The 19244-nt window shown below is 44.2% G+C and overlaps 2 protein-coding genes across 2 annotated transcripts; both read right to left on the reverse strand.

Moving 5' to 3' along the window:
- Positions 1–6: 6 nt before the first annotated feature.
- On the reverse strand, positions 7–11727 carry LOC129857405 (free fatty acid receptor 2-like). The gene is made up of 8 exons (XM_055925627.1): positions 11684–11727; positions 6662–7021; positions 6122–6416; positions 5721–5984; positions 5190–5477; positions 4939–5029; positions 4293–4849; positions 7–4162 (listed from the first exon to the last, which is right to left on the reverse strand). Exon 8 carries the CDS (start codon positions 3136–3138, stop codon positions 2185–2187), a length of 954 nt encoding a protein of 317 aa, XP_055781602.1. The 5' UTR covers positions 3139–4162; positions 4293–4849; positions 4939–5029; positions 5190–5477; positions 5721–5984; positions 6122–6416; positions 6662–7021; positions 11684–11727; the 3' UTR covers positions 7–2184.
- Positions 11728–13477: 1750 nt separating this feature from the next.
- Positions 13478–16198, reverse strand: LOC129856687 (Schwann cell myelin protein-like). The gene is made up of 8 exons (XM_055924424.1): positions 15833–16198; positions 15432–15695; positions 14901–15188; positions 14650–14740; positions 14516–14560; positions 14386–14430; positions 14028–14211; positions 13478–13745 (listed from the first exon to the last, which is right to left on the reverse strand). Exons 1-8 carry the CDS (start codon positions 16176–16178, stop codon positions 13704–13706), a joined length of 1305 nt encoding a protein of 434 aa, XP_055780399.1. The 5' UTR covers positions 16179–16198; the 3' UTR covers positions 13478–13703.
- Between the last annotated feature and the right edge of the window lie 3046 nt (positions 16199–19244).

The raw sequence follows: 19244 nt of genomic DNA on the forward strand, positions 1-19244 counted from the left end.
CAATAATCATATTTTATAATCATACAAATGTAGCTGTTTTCAATTATCAATGTATTTTTGTTACAATATCTCAGCCAACTTCTTATTACCAATGAAGGAATCACATATGCGTATAGCTACATCCTCCCCACAGTACACTTGCAGCTCAACAGTGAAAACCTTAAAGGGAGAAGGAAAACACATTCTTAATTCCAAATGGTCATAACCTACCTGGCTGTAGATGTGTATTTATTTTTAATCGGGAATTAGAGAGCTCAGCCAAGTGTATTCAAGCTTCCCAAGGAGGTCATTACTTTGGTCAAAACAGCAGAATGTTCTATTTCAATTTTCTAGCATATATAGCAGCCAAGCAGACCTGTTTGAGTGCACCGCAGACGTATTGAACAGTGCAAACATGAGGAGGTGCGAGTGCATGGTAACGATTAACTAAAATGCAAAACATTGCTGTGCTTACATCTGATATGACGTATGTGTAGGAGGGAGTGAACTACCAATGTCTAATTTCAATATCGATTTTGTAAATAGTGTGGAAACATACATTGCCTTCCCAAGAGAACAGTCATGTAAATGATAACAGAATCCTAACATTTATTTTTCCATGTGCCCAAGGTTGATGTAACATCATATGTGTATTAGCATTTTGCTAACACTTGACGAGTACTGTAGCAACAAACCACTAATTGTTACTGTATGTGTCCATGTGGTTGTGGCTCAGGGTTGGAATAATCTATTAGCATTTTGTTGTCACTTCATCAATAATTAACGTAAACTCACCCCATTCTGTACAAATTTGCGCAACCGCGACATTCAAACGAGGCTGCAAAGAAAACTTATGGGGCTGTAGCGACTGTGTTGACTTCAAAATATGGGGTGTGAACTACGTTTCTATTCAAGCGTTGATCGACATGGTAATGGCTCTATAGTATTGGAGAAAAGTTGAAAAAACTGACCCTCCGTTACATCGTGACGTGTCATGCCATAACGTACAGCACTTATAAAGCAACTATTTCTGTCTTACAATCTCTCTACACCAGGTGTAGCACTTCTCTCATCGTTTAAAAACAAGAAATGGACAAAGGCGGGGATAAGGGGGGGATACCTAGTCATTCTTTGCATCATCACTGCAAGCATCATGACTCTCAAAGCCGCTGTTTACTTCTGAAGATCACTTTAGCACCGCCCTAAAAACCCGATTCAAATTCGACACAAACCTTCAAATAGGTATGCAATGACACATTATATAAATATATAGATATATAGTGTTTTATTTACACTTTAGAGGCGATAAGGTGATAAGTTGGACAGATCGAGTGAAAAAAGCAGTATTGCCACACATATCTCTCCTTCTCACTACCACGCATTAGTTTCGCTTCCCCACCCGCCATTTTTAAAAAGACCCGACGGAGGTCGTTGCCTTCTTGAATCATGCAGAAACGGGCAGCGTGGAGTTCATGTAATTGATTCTGTTGGAAAGTGGAGAAATTGTGCTTTACAATGGTATTGACATTACAGTTGATCTGGAAGTGTTAGGTTTTTTTGGGCGCTAAAATAAGGTCAATTGTACAGACCAAGGCGATGTACAAAAGTGAGTGAGTTTACGTTACTGTATAATAACAAGTTACAAATAGTAATGTGCTGAAAAGCAATACTCTTTCAAAGAGAAAAGTTATGTAAAGATTGGCAGCTTTACAATGAACCTTTCAGGTTTTTATTTTACCCGTATTTTCCCAGGTATGTTGACTTAGAACACATTCTCATTTACAGCAACAACCTGGGTAAAAGTTACAGGGGAGAGGAGGGGAATGAATGAGCCAATTGTAACCTGGGGATAATTAGGTGGCCATGATGGTATGCGGTCCAGATTGGGAATTTAGCCAGGACACTGGGGTTGACACCCCTACTCTAATTATAAGTGCCATGGGCTCTTTGTGACCACTGAGAGCCAAGAGACCCATTTGACATCCCATTCCAGCAGCATCTGGTCTCCATCCAGGGACCAACTAGGACCAACCCTGCTTAGCTTCATAGTTAAGTGAGCAGTGGGATGTAGGTTGGTATTCTGCTGGCAGGTATGCTGCTGGCAGGTCTCTCTCTAGTCTACATCATTGTCTGTGAACTGGTGACTGTCTGCCCCATAATATGGCATCCATATTAGGCAGTCTTCAATTGTCATTAAAAGCTCTGTCACTTGTCAGACAAACCTCCCTCAGTTGTGGGTGGGTTACTGTGTCCCTCTATGTCTCTAGTGTTGTTTTGAGCTGTCATGAAGACACAAGGGGAGCTGTTCCTTCGCTTCCCAGTCAGGATCCTCTTCATGGTGGCCTGGAACATGGAGGAGGAGAAATAGAACGTCACAGGATCCAGGACGGTGTTGACCGTGGTCAGGAGCAGAGCGTAGAGCCGCCACTCCACGTTGTCTTGGATGACGAACCCCTGTACATGGGTGACGTTATAGGGCAGGAAGCAGACAACAAAAACAAGTATAGTCCCTATAGCCATTCCGACGGCTCTCTTCCTTTTCTCTGCACAAAGGTTAGGGGTCCTATTGAGGATGAGGATGAAGTTCAGGTAGCAGAACACACAGACCAGCAGTGGCACGATGTATAGAACCACACACAGCTCCAAGCGCATGGGAAGCACCACCTTCAGCTGCTCCTGGGTGAAGTTGTCATAGCAGACATAGAACTCAGATGAGGTCTGGTCCTCCACGATGTAGATGAAGCAGAGGTGGACCGAGCTGAAGACCCACACCACCAGGCTGCTCACCACTCCATACAAGGGCTTGCGGCGGAGCCTGTACTGGACAGGGAAGGCCACACACAGGTAGCGGTCAACACTGACCACCATCAACAGGAGGGAGCTGGTGTAGATGGTGGAGAAGAAGACGAAAGAGGTAATGTTGCAGAGAGGCCTGGGGAGAGTCCATACCATGCCGGAGGCTGCCTCGTGCATCTTGAGGGGCAGGAAGAGCAGGAAGATAAGGTCGGACACAGTCAGGTTGAGCAGGAGGATGTCTGTAGGAGTGGGCTTTTTGCGGATCTTGACGCTGAAGGCGCAGAGTGCCAGGATGTTGCCAGGCAGGCCCATCAGAAAGGTGATGATGTAGACAGACAGAATCAACCCACTCCTCACCACCATGGCTTCCAACTGAGGACGAGCAGAGAATGACAGCAACTATTATCTATATTTGATCGTATAGCACACAGTTTTGGCTGAAAAATGGTCAACTCTAAATTAAGATCAGCCATTATCTCAAATGATGATGTATGGATGCAGCTTGCTGAAGAAATGTTGAAATGAAAATGAAACCATCCATGAAATCAGCTCCTATTCCATTTTTTATAGTTCAAACCCAAGCTCCGCCATGTCGAAACAAAAGCATCATGGTATAATGTAGATTGTTTAGATTGTTTTTTGAGATTGATTGTATCAGCTCCCATTATTAGGCTATTTAACTACATACATTGGCAGTGCGCTGTCAGGACCAAGGCTTAAATAACAATAATGAACAGCCATTGAAGTATTACTCACGCTATCAACAGTTCATCAAACAGAGGATATGGTGGATAGTCCAAGGCTGTCCGCTACACAGGCTTCACAGAAAGTTATTTGTGCAGATTAAAGTCACTTCTCTCCTCAGCTCGGTTGGGGAGGACTGTCCACCTCTTTCTAATTACATGCTCCTAATTTTACTTGAAAAAATGTTCTCTCTAGCTCATTTTATCAGAACAAGTAAGCAGCCAATGAATGGGTGGTTTGTATATAATGAGATAAGCAACGGTGTAATAAACCAAGTGTAACAGCCATCACTGGGCCTAAATCATTGAAGTTTTGCATAACTGTCACCATAAGGTGTCCCTTTGACTAGGGGGTTAATTAAGGTGCTACACACCCTTTTTGGTTCCAGTTAGAACCCTTTTGTGTCACGCGGAGCGGAACAGACAAGGAGACTGGGATGAGGTAACCAAGGTATTTATTAAAACACACGGGGAAGATTGAGGGCAGGCCAGGGGAAGCTCAGGCGGGTTGCAGTAAAACAGGTGTGGAGGCTGAGGCTGGAGCGAGACGTGTTGGGACAGGGTAAGCAGATCCGGAGGGGAATCCAAGGGAGCCGTAGAGTGGGGGATCCAGGACAGAGTAGCAGGACTAACGAGAAGTAGGACTGGAGACAGGGACCAGAGTCAGAGTGGGGAGAATTGTAGTAGAGAGGAAAACAGCGTCAGCAAGGGAAAACAGGCACAACAGGACAACAGGATCTAAAAAGGAAAAAACGTCTAGAAACATAGACTGACTGAGCAGAGATTACGATCTGACAGCGTGGAAGTGGCAGGGCTGAGTATTTGTAGAGGTCTTGATTATGGAACAGGTTGCAGCTGGTGGGGATCTGCTCTGACTCCAGCACACCTGTCTCTACCCACACAATCACACACACACACACACAGAAAGGGAAAGAGCACTGGGGGAGTGGCGGCAGGTCAAGGAGACACCGGATGAGCAGTAGAGGGCGTGGCAGGAGCAGATGTAAAATTTGGGGTTCCAGGTAGAATCCTTTTGGGTTCTATATAGAACCCTCTGTAGAAAGGGTACTACCTGGAACCCAAAAGGGTTCTACCTGGAACCAAAAGGGTACTACCAGGAACCAAAACGGGTTCTTCAAAGGGTTATCATATGTTACTTTTGGGGATTGCTGTACCTTAGGGACTCTGACATGTCAGGTTGCCTTAAAGACAAAAAACATCAATGTCAATGAGCTTGAACATTATTATTTGTTTTATGTAAAATACAGATGCAAAAATGAGAGTACCTTAGAGGGATATCCAAAGTGGGGAGATTAGAGCTGGCCTTTGGTCTACAGATAATGTAGAAGGGAGACATCGTTCAAAATGACACACCTAATATGGTTTAATATGTGACAACATCATCAAGAACCATACAAACCTCTCTCTGCAACGTATTCTGTGTACAAACATTACAGCTCCCCACAGAAAGACACTTCCAACTGCCAGAGCAGTCAGCATCCATGGCAGAACTGTGTTCAAAGAAAGACAGACAGAGAGAGACAGTGAGAGCAAGAGAGAGAGTGGGGACACATGGGGAGGCAGAGGAGGAAGAATGACTGTTACTGTGTGCCGATTATAATGATATCAGAAGATAAACCACCTGAAATTCTGTACTGAATGCTGACTTACACTGTCCAGCTGAGAATTTTGTGTCAAGGGGCAGCTGCTGGATGTCAGTGGCCAGTGAGTTACTGGCTATGCAGGAGACATTTGGTCGTCTTTCCACAGGCCCAGTGACTTCTGCTGACACCATATTTTCTCTGTATATGGTGATGGAAGTGAAGGAGGATGGGAGAGTGCTGCTTCCGTTGATCATCCAGTGCAGAGTGGCATTAGGTCGGGCTTCTGCTCTACACACACAGCGCAGAATCCCACCCTTCAAGGAGCAAGTGGAGTCAGAGAGGATTGCTGGGGGGACTGGAGTGACAGAATGACACAAAGGTAGAAAAAAAATTATGTTTTGACACTATACATTTGTCTTCCTTCCTGTTGTGAGTGAAAAACAATGACAATAGAACTATGCTAGGGTGGGAAGGAGTCCTTTCTTCTATTTTACACCCATAATGTGTCGCTAGAATTAGCATCTCAGTGTACAAATATAATGTTAGTTCCATTGGAAACCGTGCAACCACTCATAGACACATACAATGAGATACTTACAGTTGACATCCAGAAACAGCCAGGCTGACTGATTTGATCCAATATTATTTTGGACAATGCAGGAGAATGAGGTGTCTCTGCTAATGTTGGGATAGGACATTTTGCCCTGAGTTGTATTCATTTGGATGCTTTGGCCTCCCTGTCGTCTGATCCACACATACCTGCCTGGCTGGGGGTTGCTGTCAGCAACACACTCCAGGTTGGCACTATGACCTTCACTGATTGCCTGTTCATCCACCATCACCTTCACACCAACAGGGGCATCTGTTCATAAAGTAGACAACCATGTATTGTGACTTTGTGGTCGTTTGTTCTGTAAAATTGTAGATTTATTTAAGTGATGGCCTGTGAATGGAATAATTACACAACTGAGAACAAACAAGAAAGACCAAAAAACATACATGAGATGTTAAGAATGACTGGTTGACTCTCAGTTTGGACTGTAGCGAATTGAGCTGTGCATTTCATCTCTTTTTTTGTGTAGTTGGGACGTTCCTCTTCCTTGTATTGTCTCAGTAGACACCCACAGCCCTCCATTTTCCTCCATGGAAGTCACTGCTGTAGAATTTACAGGCAAACGGCTCCAGTGAAGGGATGGAGGAGAGGATGGGCAGGAATGCCAGACAGTACATTTGGCCTGAAATAAGGCTCCATCCACCAATGCATTCTTCATGGATAACACAGGAGCTTTTCTATCTGCAAGTTTGAATACATTATTATTAGCTGGAACCAAAGGCAAACAAGGCATTACCAGTTCCCGTGACTAATGGTTTAACTCCTTGTCTGCAATTCTCATTCAGTTTTAACATAGTGCTCCAGCTACCGACCACTATCACTCCTGAATACAGATGTCAAAGTAATGAAGTACTGTTCATCTGATCACAAGTTGTTTAACGACAACAAATATTCAATCTAATACACCTCTCCATGAGTGTGCTTACTTTCAATTGTAATCCTTACGATCTGATGATGGAAATTTTGTGTAGCTGACTCATCAGGGTTGATCCACACGTAGAGCTGGAGGTTATTGTCTGTCCATGTCACACTCTCAACCCTCAGTGTACAGTCACCCTCTGATGCATTGCCTGGCACTGATGTACGCCCTCTAAAACTGGTCTCCACACTGGTCGGTTCCTTGCCATCATAAACCTTGGGATAGAGAACGCTATGATACCGGTACCAGATGACCCTGTGGTGGGGGGCGGTGTGACAGGACACTTCTACACAACTACCATTTACTGCCTTCACAGTCTTGGGCACCTTCACCATCCAACAGTGACCAAGTGAGACAAGTGTGCACCCTGAGGAAGAAGACCTAACAAGTCAGTTTACATTGTATCAGTTCTCTTTCATTACTTTGCCAGCTGTATCAAGTGGAGTTGAAATAACCTTCCCCAGTTTGAGGAACTGAAGAGTTGGTTGATCCACAGAAGTACAGTGCATTTGGAAAGAATTCAGACCCCTTTACTTTTTCCACATTTTGTTACGTTACAGCTGATTTTCTAAAATGGATTCAATCGTTTTTTCCCTCATCAATCTAAGCACAATACCCCACAATGACAAAGTACATTTTGGTTTTTAGTAATCTTTGCACATTTTTATTTATTTATTTTTATATTTTTTAAATATTTTTTTATTTAAATAACGGAAATATGAGATTTCCATATGTAGTCAGACATTTTACTCAGTACTTTGTTGAAGTGGCGGCAGGTAGCTAAGTGGTTAGAGTGTTGGACTTGTGGTTAGAGTGGTTAGAGTGTTGCAAGATCGAATCCCTGAGCTGACAAGGTAAAAATCTGTTGTTCTTCCCCTGAACAAGGCAGTTGACCCACTGTTCTTAGACCATCATTGAAAATAAGAATTTGTTCTTAACTGACTTGCCTTGTTAAATAAAGGTTAAAAAAAAGCACCTGTGGCAGTGATTACATCCTTCTTGGGCATGAGGCTACAAGCTTGGCACACCTGTATTTGGGGAGTTTCTCCCATTCTTCTCTGCAGATTCTCTGAAGCGCTGTCAGGTTGGATAGGGAGTGTTGCTGAGCAGCTGTGTTCAAGTCTGTGCTCTGGCTGGGCCACTCTTAGCTGTGTGCTTAGGGTCGTTGTCCTGTTGGAAGGTGAACCTTTGCACCTGTCTGAGGTCCTGAGCAGGTTTTCATCAAGGATCTTTCTGTTCTTTTCTCTGTTCATCTTTCCCTCGATCCTGACTAGTCTCCCAGTCACTGCCGCTGAAAAACATCCCCATAGCATGATGCTGCCACCACCATTCTTCACCGTAGGGATGGTGCCTGGTTTCCTCCAGATGTGAAGCTTTGCATTCAGGCCAAAGAGTTCAATCTTGGTTTAATCAGACCAGAGTATCTTGTTTCTCATGGTCTGAGAGTCCTTTAGGTGCCATTTGGCAAACTCCAAGCGGGCTGTCATGTGCTTTTACTGAGGAGTGGCATCCATCTGGCCACTCTACCATAAAGGCCTGATTGTTGGAGTGCTGCAGAGATGGTTGTCCTTCTGGAAGGTTCTCCCATCTACACAGAGGAACTCTGTAACTCTGTCAGAGTGACCATCGTCACCTCCCTGACCAAGGCCCATCTCCACAGATTGCTGAGTTTGGCCAGTCGGCCAGCTCTAGGAAGCGTCTTGGTGGTTTCAAACTTTTTCCATTTAAGAATGATGGAGGCCACTGTGTTCTAGGGGACCTTCAACGCTGCAGACATTTTTGGTACCCTTTCGCAGATCTGTGCCTCGACACAATCCTCTCGGAGCTCTACGGACAATTCCTTTAACCTCATGACTTGGTTTTTGCTCTGACATGCACTGTCAACTGTGGGACCTCATACAGACAGGTGTGCCTTTCCAAATCATGTCCAATCAATTGAATTTACCACAGGTGGACGCCAATCTAGTTGTAGAAACATCTCAAGGATGATCAATGGAAACAGGATGCACCTGAGCTCAATTTCAAGTCCCATAGGAAAGGGTCTGAATACTTATGTAAATAAAGTATTTCTGTTTTTTATTTTTAATACATTTGCAAAAATGTCTAAAAACCTGTTTTCGCTTTGTCATTATTGGGTATTGTGTGTTGATTGATGAGAAAATAAACATTATTTTAGAATAAGGCTACAACGTAACAAAAAGGGGAAGGGCTCTGATACTTTCTGAATGCACTGTCTTTCCCAGTGCAACAGAAAGTGTTTCATTGCAGGCCAAATGTAACTAGTGAAATGAAACTGCATCTAAACCAAATTAGCTGTATGTAGCCAGTCAGCACATCTCAAACATTCTGTGCCCAGAGGTTATACTGCATGTGGTTCTGTCCTCGTCTTTCTTTATACATGAAGCACTTTCACAATAATCAGAGTGACGGGATAACAAATAATTGGGTTCCATTATAAAAGCTTCATAAGTTTCTGTAGCACCAGCTGGTCCAAAGCAAAATAAGTAGCATTTACTGTACACATACAGTATTTAACATATAGTGACATTTAACTTAAAGCTTGAAAACTGAAGTCAGATAATGCACATGTTGATGCAAAAATAAAATGTTACCATGCAAACAAAAGTAATTTAATAAGATGTGTATAATGTACCTGTGAGGAATCTAAGGATGTCCATTACAGTCTGTGGTGTCTATAGTCTATTAAGGTCCCAATGTCATGTGATGGATAGGATGCTGAGGTTTATAGCCATAAAACAAACAATCAATCACCCAATCAGTTAATTAAAGGAAAACTATATTTTAGTATTTGTTTCATTAGCCCATTGTTGACATACTTGACATAATGTTTTGCTTGTCAGCAATCAAGTTTTCAAGATATGGATCTTTCAAAATACAGAAATACAGATTGCTGACAAGCAAAATATTTTGGGAATTTTCCTTTAAATCAATTAAGTACTTTTATTTAATTTAAGTTTGAATATGGATTGAGTCGCAAAATAAATACATTCAGAATATTTCATGTTTTTGTATATTTTCTCATGAAAACATCTCACTATACTGCAGCTCTAACACTTGACTACATGGAGCAGGGCTCTTCAACCTTTACTTGCCCAGGGACCCCCTCCCAGGCAAACCAGTGACACATACATTAGGGGGGGGGGGGGGGAAATGCACGTTTTGTCAAATCACCAGGCGAATGATAATGGCAAGGAGAAGCAATCAACATTTAAAATGAATAGATTTAGTTTTTTCCATTATTTTTACCGCCCCACGTTAGAATTGGAAGAGGAAGTGTAAACTCTGACATAGTCTATTAGCTAGAAAGGTAACTCCAAACACATTTTCACAAAGAGCAGCTGTACACTTGTAGTGGTAGCCTTTTTGCGGGTGCTTTTTCAAAGCCTTTGTCAGATACTCCAGTGAGTGTAATTGACTCCAATTAGTGCAATTTGCTCAGTATTAGGAGTTTATAAATAAAGTTGACATTATTAGGAACAAGATATTCTCCTCTTTTCTACTGTATGTATGTAATTAAAATGTTGTTTATTCTGTTATTGCTTGCGATATTCATAAAAACATTAAAATAAACAAAATAAAAAATCCACTTAAAAATATACAGTATTTTCGTGGACCCCCTGCAGTACCTCCGCTGACCCCTGGTTGAATACCCCTGAGATAGAGCCATGAATGCAGGGAATTTTCTTCCAATTCAAATAACTCAAGCGAACAGTAAAATCTGTTTTCAAAAAACAAATAAAACAACGACTCACGCCACAACGCGGACAGTGAAGAGACACTATGCGCACACACTCACGCATACTGACACTGATACTCCAACACATACACACACACACACACACACACACAATCACTCACACACACACACACAACACGTACACAAAGGCATACATTCACCACACACCACAGGGCGTTGGTGGCACCTTAATTGGGGAGGACGGGCTCATGGTAATGGCTGGAACGAAATAAGTGGAATGGTATCAAATACATCAAACACGTGGTTTCCATGTGTTTGATGCCATTCCATTAGCTCCGTTCCAGACATTATTATGAGCCTTCCTCCCCTCAGCAGCCTCCACTGACACACACACACTTAAACACTTACACACTCATCTCATCCGGTGCTGCTACTGTCTACATTCTATCCTGTTGCCTAGTCAATTTACCCCTACCTATATGTACATATCTACCTCAATGACCTCATACCCATCGACTCGGTAGTGTTACCCCATCTATATAGCCAAGCTATCGTTGCTCATTGTGTATTTATTCTTAGTGTTACAATTTTTTATTCTATTATTATTATCATTATTGTATTCTGCATTGTTGGGAAGGGCCTGTAAGTAAGCATTTCATTGTTAGTCTACACCTGTAGTTTACGAAGCATATTTATTTTATTTGACACACACACACACACACACACACACACACACACACACACACACACACACACACACACACACACACACACACACACACACACACACACACACGTTTTAGTATTGTAATATTGTATTATTGTAGTATTGTACATTTATATTGTATATTTGTAATAATAGAGTAATAATGTAATGTCTTGTATGATGTATTGTTTTATTTATGATGTAGGCTGTTGTTTTGTTGAGATGTAATTCTTTTGTTCCTGTTTGTACCTCAGGAAGAGTAGCTGCTGCCTTATGGGGATCCTAATAAATACTTAATACCAGGTGCCATGTGGCTCAGTTGGTAGAGTGTGATGCTTACAAAATCAGGGTTGTGGGTTTGATTCCCAAGGGGGACCAATATGAGAAAATTATACAAATGTATGCATTCACTGCTGTATGTTGCTATGGACATCGCCCCCGGTGAATAATAACTAGAAAACTATATATTATGTGTTAGGTCCTGTGGGAAGAGGTTACTGGAAATCATCACAGTGTACCTGGAGGCTACAAAACAACATTATAAACGTGTCATTGAAATGTTGTCACAAGTCCCTATAAAACTAGAGATTAACATCATGCCTTACCTTCAGAGGAGGTGGGGAGCGTCTGTCTTGGCCCTCTGTTTCTCTCACAAAGCGAAACCCACTACATCATCCTCCCCTTTGTTCTTTTCAAACAGGAAACTCACGGAGTCTGTCTGAGCCTACTTTCCAATTGGCCAAGAGTTTGTTCTATTGTTAGCTTTCAAACATACCTTAGTTTTTTTTGTTTTTTTGTTAGATACTATTGGTGCATTCAATGATATTAGAGTAAGTTTAAGAGTTTTTAAATACCTTGAAAACATTAAAGGTTATACAGAACGTAGGTCATCATAATGCTGTGAACAATTACATTAGGCTACAATAAAGAACAATAAGGTGGACATTTCATGTTTTTATTTGTTTTGTGGTGAAAAGAACAGCGTTATATTTTCATTAAGAGCAAAATATCTTTGTGAAAGTACAATAGACCTACATTATATTCATGAAAAACTAGAGAAACTGCAGGTGATCCATCTCCAGTACCTTACTTATTCTGTGTCTGCCTACATTTCCCAGCACACACCTTTCTTCCTCCAGGTAGGAACCGCTAGACGCCTCCCTTGCCCCGTCCACGGACCCCTCATTCTTCTTCTTCATCCACTTCTTCTTCTTCCAAATCACACTGGAATAAAACACATCATCCCCCTCCTTCTTTGCAGTGCCTTCTCCTGGATCTATAGCAGTGTCAGCGATAGGACTGGGCAGGCTGGTTCGGTCTGTCTCAGAGATGGCTTTGGAGGAAGGCAGGGGTTTGGGACCCGGATTGGGGGCCTCTAGGTTTTGTTTGCGTCCCTGTCTCCTGGCCTGACTCGGTATCATGCTGTTGGCATATATATCTTCTTCTGGCGCAGGAGGATCCTGCAATGACATATATTTATAGACATTTAACAGACTTCATCAAAACATATAGCCCAACGTTTGTATCACAACTAAAGTTACATAAATAAATGAAGCATATAGGAGTAGTTGTTTCCTTGTTAGCCGCTCAGCACAGAATGGCCACATGTGCACACTCCCTCAAATCGTTTGGAGAAAATATCCTTTCTATTTCTTTCAGCTTTGTACAATTGTATTCTTCATACTATAAAATACTTTAAAATAATGCCATAGAATTCTAAGCAAATCTTGTCTGCTAAATGAACTAGTGTAGCCCACAGCCACATGGCACAGCCAGATCAGGACCTAACATAAGGACAACTCAGAGTATGCTATTCTGTTCTTCTGAAATAGACTACATTTTCTTCATATCATGTGTCTTTAGACTTGGATGGATTTATTAGACTTTTTTAAAATGTAGATGTTCCAAAGGTCTGCATCAGTGGCTTGTAGGCTTGTGTGGAAGCCAGGAGATGCTAAGTGTGTTTATGTTCATTACCGTGAGACCGGCAGTTATTTGCTTGACAATCACCCGTCTGACGAAATTTTGTGACCACCACAGCCCTAGTCAGGCCAAGAGGTTTCTGTCAAGAACTGCAACGCTGCTGGGTTTTTCATGCTCAACAGTTTAACATTTTCCTGTGTGTATCAACAATGGTCCACCACCCAAAGGACATCCAGCCAATTTGACACAACTGTGGGAAGCATTGGAGTCAACACGGGCCAGCATCCTTGTGGAATGCTTTTTACACCTTTTAGAGTCCATGTCACGACAAATTGAGGCTGTTCTGAGGGCAAAGGGGTGCATCTCAATATGAGAAAAGTTTTCCTAATGTTTGCTATACTCAGTGTATAGACAGCTCTGTAAAAAAAAAAAAAGTTTACATGTTTGTATTTTATTTCAGTTATAATTATGTTCACATAACACATTTTTACAAGCAATTTGACACACGAATACAGTTGATACAAAAGTTATAATACAAAACATAGGTTACATTCATCACTTAAACGCACAATAAACTCAATCCACACAGCCCAGACAGGTGCACAAACTTTAGACTTTCAACATGACTCAATCGTCAACATATAACAATTGGATAACATTATTATTATGTACTCTGAAGCAAACGTTGTGTTCACTGGTAGTTCAATAGTTTTGATAGATATCATCCATGTTTGAACACATAGCCTGTGGGGAAAAAAATAAGAACGTGTTAACCTATCTTTTTACATGCTTGAGAAACCAACAGACGAGCACTACATTTAGGCCACCAAAACAGCTTCAAAAATACACCTGGTCTGAGGGCTTCAGGGGTGTGAAAGTACGTAAATGAGGTTTAGTGGTAATCACTCTCCTGTCATAACAGTGTCTGAAATATAAAAGTGTGGGTAAAAAGTATGTGGTATTTACATTTTTATCAAAAGCTGCACCAGACAAATTCTGCTTGCAGTGAGGTTACATAAAGGTTACCTTTGTGTTATCTTGTAACTTGATCTTTGGATAATTCTCGTAGTTCTTTGCAGGGTTTTGACGAGGCTTATTTGGAACAAAGTCATTTTCATAGACTAGTGATTGGCTCTCCGGCCTTGCTTTCTCCTTGGGTATGGCCATGGGCATGGCCTTAGGCTTGGTCCTCTTAGTATTTTGCTGTGGCCTGAGGAGGAGAGGAGAATGTGGAAACGGATTAAATTTCAGTACCATTTTTACTGACAAAAAAACCTCCAACCACCCTCAACAGAAACAAATTAATTTCAATGCAATATCATATGGATTTGATGATTGGTCAAAAGGTAAGATAATTAAACTCTTTTATGATTTTTTTTCTTACTTTTGGGGATTGCTGTACCTTAGGGACTCTGACATGTCAGGTTGCCTTAAAGACAAAAACATCTCAATGTCAATGAGCTTTAACATTATTATTTGTTGTATGTAAAATGCAGATGCAAAAATGACAGTACCTTAGAGGGATATCCAAAGTGGGGAGATTAGAGCTGGCCTTTGGTCTACAGATAATGTAGAAGGGAGACATCGTTCAAAATGACACACCTAATATGGTTTAATATGTGACAACATCATCAAGAACCATACAAACCTCTCTCTGCAACGTATTCTGTGTACAAACATTACAGCTCCCCACAGAAAGACACTTCCAACTGCCAGAGCAGTCAGCATCCATGGCAGAACTGTGTTCAAAGAAAGACAGACAGAGAGAGACAGTGAGAGCAAGAGAGAGAGTGGGGACACATGGGGAGGCAGAGGAGGAAGAATGACTGTTACTGTGTGCCGATTATAATGATATCAGAAGATAAACCACCTGAAATTCTGTACTGAATGCTGACTTACACTGTCCAGCTGAGAATTTTGTGTCAAGGGGCAGCTGCTGGATGTCAGTGGCCAGTGAGTTACTGGCTATGCAGGAGACATTTGGTCGTCTTTCCACAGGCCCAGTGACTTCTGCTGACACCATATTTTCTCTGTATATGGTGATGGAAGTGAAGGAGGATGGGAGAGTGCTGCTTCCGTTGATCATCCAGTGCAGAGTGGCATTAGGTCGGGCTTCTGCTCTACACACACAGCGCAGAATCCCACCCTTCAAGGAGCAAGTGGAGTCAGAGAGGATTGCTGGGGGGACTGGAGTGACAGAATGACACAAAGGTAGAAAAAAAATAATGTTTTGACACTATACATTTGTCTTCCTTCCTGTTGTGTGTGAAAAACAATGACAATAGAACTATGCTAGGGTGGGAAGGAGTCCTTTCTTCTATTTTACACCCATAATGTGTCGCTAGAATTAGCATCTCAGTGTACAAATATAATGTTAGTTCCATTGGAAACCGTGCAACCACTCATAGACACATACAATGAGATACTTACAGTTGACATCCAGAAACAGCCAGGCTGACTGATTTGATCCAATATTATTTTGGACAATGCAGGAGAATGAGGTGTCTCTGCTAATGTTGGGATAGGACATTTTGCCCTGAGTTGTATTCATTTGGATGCTTTGGCCTCCCTGTTGTCTGATCCACACATACCTGCCTGGCTGGGGGTTGCTGTCAGCAACACACTCCAGGTTGGCACTATGACCTTCACTGATTGGCTGTTCATCCACCATCACCTTCACACCAACAGGGGCATCTGTTCATAAAGTAGACAAACATGTATTGAGACTATGTAGTCGTTTGTTCTGTAAAATTGTAGATTTATTTAAGTGATGGCCTGTGAATGGAATAATTACACAACTGAGAACAAACAAGAAAGACCAAAAAACATACATGAGATGTTAAGAATGACTGGTTGACTCTCAGTTTGGACTGTAGCGAATTGAGCTGTGCATTTCATCTCTTTTTTGTGTAGTTGGCACGTTCCTCTTCCTTGTATTGTCTCAGTAGACACCCACAGCCCTCCATTTTCCTCCATGGAAGTCACTGCTGTAGAATTTACAGGCAAACGGCTCCAGTGAAGGGATGGAGGAGAGGATGGGCAGGAATGCCAGACAGTACATTTGGCCTGGAATAAGGCTCCATCCACCAATGCATTCTTCATGGATAACACAGGAGCTTTTCTATCTGCAAGTTTGAATACATTATTATTAGCTGGAACCAAAGGCAAACAAGGCATTACCAGTTCCCGTGACTAATGGTTTAACCCCCTGTCTGCAATTCTCATTCAGTTTTAACATAGTGCTCCAACTACCGACCACTATCACTCCTGAATACAGATGTCAAAGTAATGAAGTACTGTTCATCTGATCACAAGTTGTTTAACGACAACAAATATTCAATCTAATACACCTCTCTGTAATGACTGTCGCTCTCCTCATCCTCAGATGAGGTGAGGAGAGAAGGATCTTCAGACCAAAACGCAGGCTCAGGGAAATAAGCCATCTTTATTAAACACGATGATGGCAAAACACGAAACGAAACAAACACTTTCCAGACTACAAAATAACAAAACGACGTTGACGAAACCTGAACATAAACTTACATAACTAGACATAAACTTACGTACAGGAAACAGACGACATCGAAACGAAAACGAAACAAACAAACGCTACAGTCCAGTGTGGTACGAACAAACATACTGACACAGGAGACAATCACCCACAAACAAACAGTGAGAATGCCCTACCTAAATATGACTCTTAATTAGAGGCAAACGCAAACCACCTGCCTCTAATCAAGAGCCATACCAGGCAAACCAAAACCAACATAGAAACAGATAACATAGAATGCCCACCCAACCTCACGTCCTGACCAACTAACACACAAAAACTAACATAAATAGGTCAGGAACGTGACAGTACCCCCCCACAAGGTGCGAACTCCGGACGCACCAGCACAAAGTCTAGGGGAGGGTCTGGGTGGGCATCTAACCACGGTGGTGGTTCAGGCTCGGGGCGCGGTTCCCACCCCACCATAATCCATCCTAACTTCCTCCCTCCAAGAATGTCCACCCTCTTTTGATCCCCACAAAATTCCCTTAACAACATATCTAATAGGGACAACACCGGGACAGAGAGATAAATCAAGAAAGAGGGATAGATAAGAATATAGAGATAGATGAAGATAGAGAGGGAGATTAGGATAGAGGGGCAACTCCGGACTGAAAGGCAGCTCCGGACAGAGAGACAGCTCTGGACTGATGGGCAGTTCTGGGTATCCAGCCTTTTCAGGCTGAAGGACAGCTCATGGCTGACTGACGAATCTCGACGCTCATGGCTGGCTGACGGCTCTCGACGCTCATGGCAGGCTGACGGCTCTCGACGCTCATGGCAGGCTGACGGCTCTCGACGCTCATGGCAGGCTGACGGCTCTCGACGCTCATGGCAGGCTGACGGCTCTCGACGCTCATGGCAGGCTGACGGCTCTCGACGCTCATGGCAGGCTGACGGCTCTCGACGCTCATGGCAGGCTGACGGCTCTCGACGCTCATGGCAGGCTGACGGCTCTCGACGCTCATGGCGCTCTGACGGCTCTGGCTGCTCATGGCTCTCTGACGGCTCTGGCTGCTCATGGCGCTCTGACGGCTCTGGCTGCTCATGGCGCTCTGACGGCTCTGGCTGCTCATGGCGCTCTGACGGCTCTGGCTGCTCATGGCGCTCTGACGGCTCTGGCAGATCCTGTCTGGTTGGCGGCTCTGGCAGATCCTGTCTGGTTGGCGGCTCTGGCAGATCCTGTCTGGTTGGCGGCTCTGGCAGATCCTGTCTGGTTGGCGGCTCTGGCAGATCCTGTCTGGTTGGCGGCTCTGGCAGATCCTGTCTGGTTGGCGGCTCTGGCAGATCCTGTCTGGTTGGCGGCTCTGGCAGATCCTGTCTGGTTGGCGGCTCTGGCAGATCCTGTCTGGTTGGCGGCTCTGGCAGATCCTGTCTGGCTGACGGCTCTGGCAGATCCTGTCTGGCTGACGGCTCTAGCGGCTCATGGCAGACGGGCGGCTTTGCAGGCTCATGGCAGACGGGCGGCTTTGCAGGCTCATGGCAGACGGATGGCTCAGACGGCGCTGGGGAGACGGATGGCTCAGATGGCGCTGGGGAGACGGATGGCTCAGATGGCGCTGGGGAGACGGATGGCTCAGATGGCGCTGGGGAGACGGATGGCTCAGATGGCGCTGGGGAGACGGATGGCTCAGATGGCGCTGGGGAGACGGATGGCTCAGATGGCGCTGGGGAGACGGATGGCTCTGGCCGGATATGGCGCACTGTAGACCTGGTGCGTGGTGCCAGAACTGGAGGCACCGTGCTAATGACAAGCACCTTCCTACTAGTGCGGGGAGCAGGGACAGGGCACACTGTATTCTCAAAGCCTACTCTATCCCTGATGCGTGGTACCGGCACTGGTGACGCCGGGCTGAGGACAAGCACATCAGGATTAGTAGGGGGAGAATATACAGTGTGTACAGGGCTCTGGAGACGCACTGGTAGCTTAGTGCGTGGGGCCGGAACTGGAGGCACCGGGCTAGATACACGCACTACAGGGAGAGTGCGTGGAGGAGGAACAGGGCTCAGGATACGCACTGGTAGCCTAGTGCGTAGTGTAGACACTGTAGGTACTAGGCTGGGGCGGGGAGGTGGTGCCGGAAATACCGGACCGTGGAGGCGTACTGGCACTCTTGAGCATTGAGCTTGCCCAACCTTACCTGGTTGAATACTCCCGGTTGCCCGACCAGTGCGGGGAGGTGGAATAACCCGCACCGGCCTATGTAGGCGAACCGGGGAAACCATGCGTAAGGCAGGTGCCATGTATGCCGGCCCGAGGAGACGCACTGGAGACCAGACGCGTTGAGCCGGCCTCATGACACCTGGCTCAATACTCAATCTAGCCCTACCAGTGCGGGGAGGTGGAATAACCCGCACTGGGCTATGCACTCGTACAGGAGACACCGTGCGCTCTACTGCGTAACACGGCACCTGCCCGTACTCCCGCTCTCCACGGTAAGCCTGGGAAGTGGGCGCAGGTCTCCTACCTGCCCTTGGCCCACCACCTCCTAGCCCCCCCCCCAAGAAATTTTTGGGAATTACTTACGGGCTTTTTCGGCTTCCGTGCCAGACGCGTTCCCTCATAGCTCCGGTTCCTCTCTCTGGTAGCCTCCGCTCTCCTCAGTGCCTCCAGCTGTTCCCATGGGAGGCGATCTCTACCAGCTAGGATCTCCTCCCATGTGTAGACACCCTTTCCATCCAAAACATCGTCC

The sequence above is a fragment of the Salvelinus fontinalis genome, chromosome 6 (assembly GCF_029448725.1).
Source record: "Salvelinus fontinalis isolate EN_2023a chromosome 6, ASM2944872v1, whole genome shotgun sequence".
NCBI lineage: Eukaryota > Metazoa > Chordata > Actinopteri > Salmoniformes > Salmonidae > Salvelinus > Salvelinus fontinalis.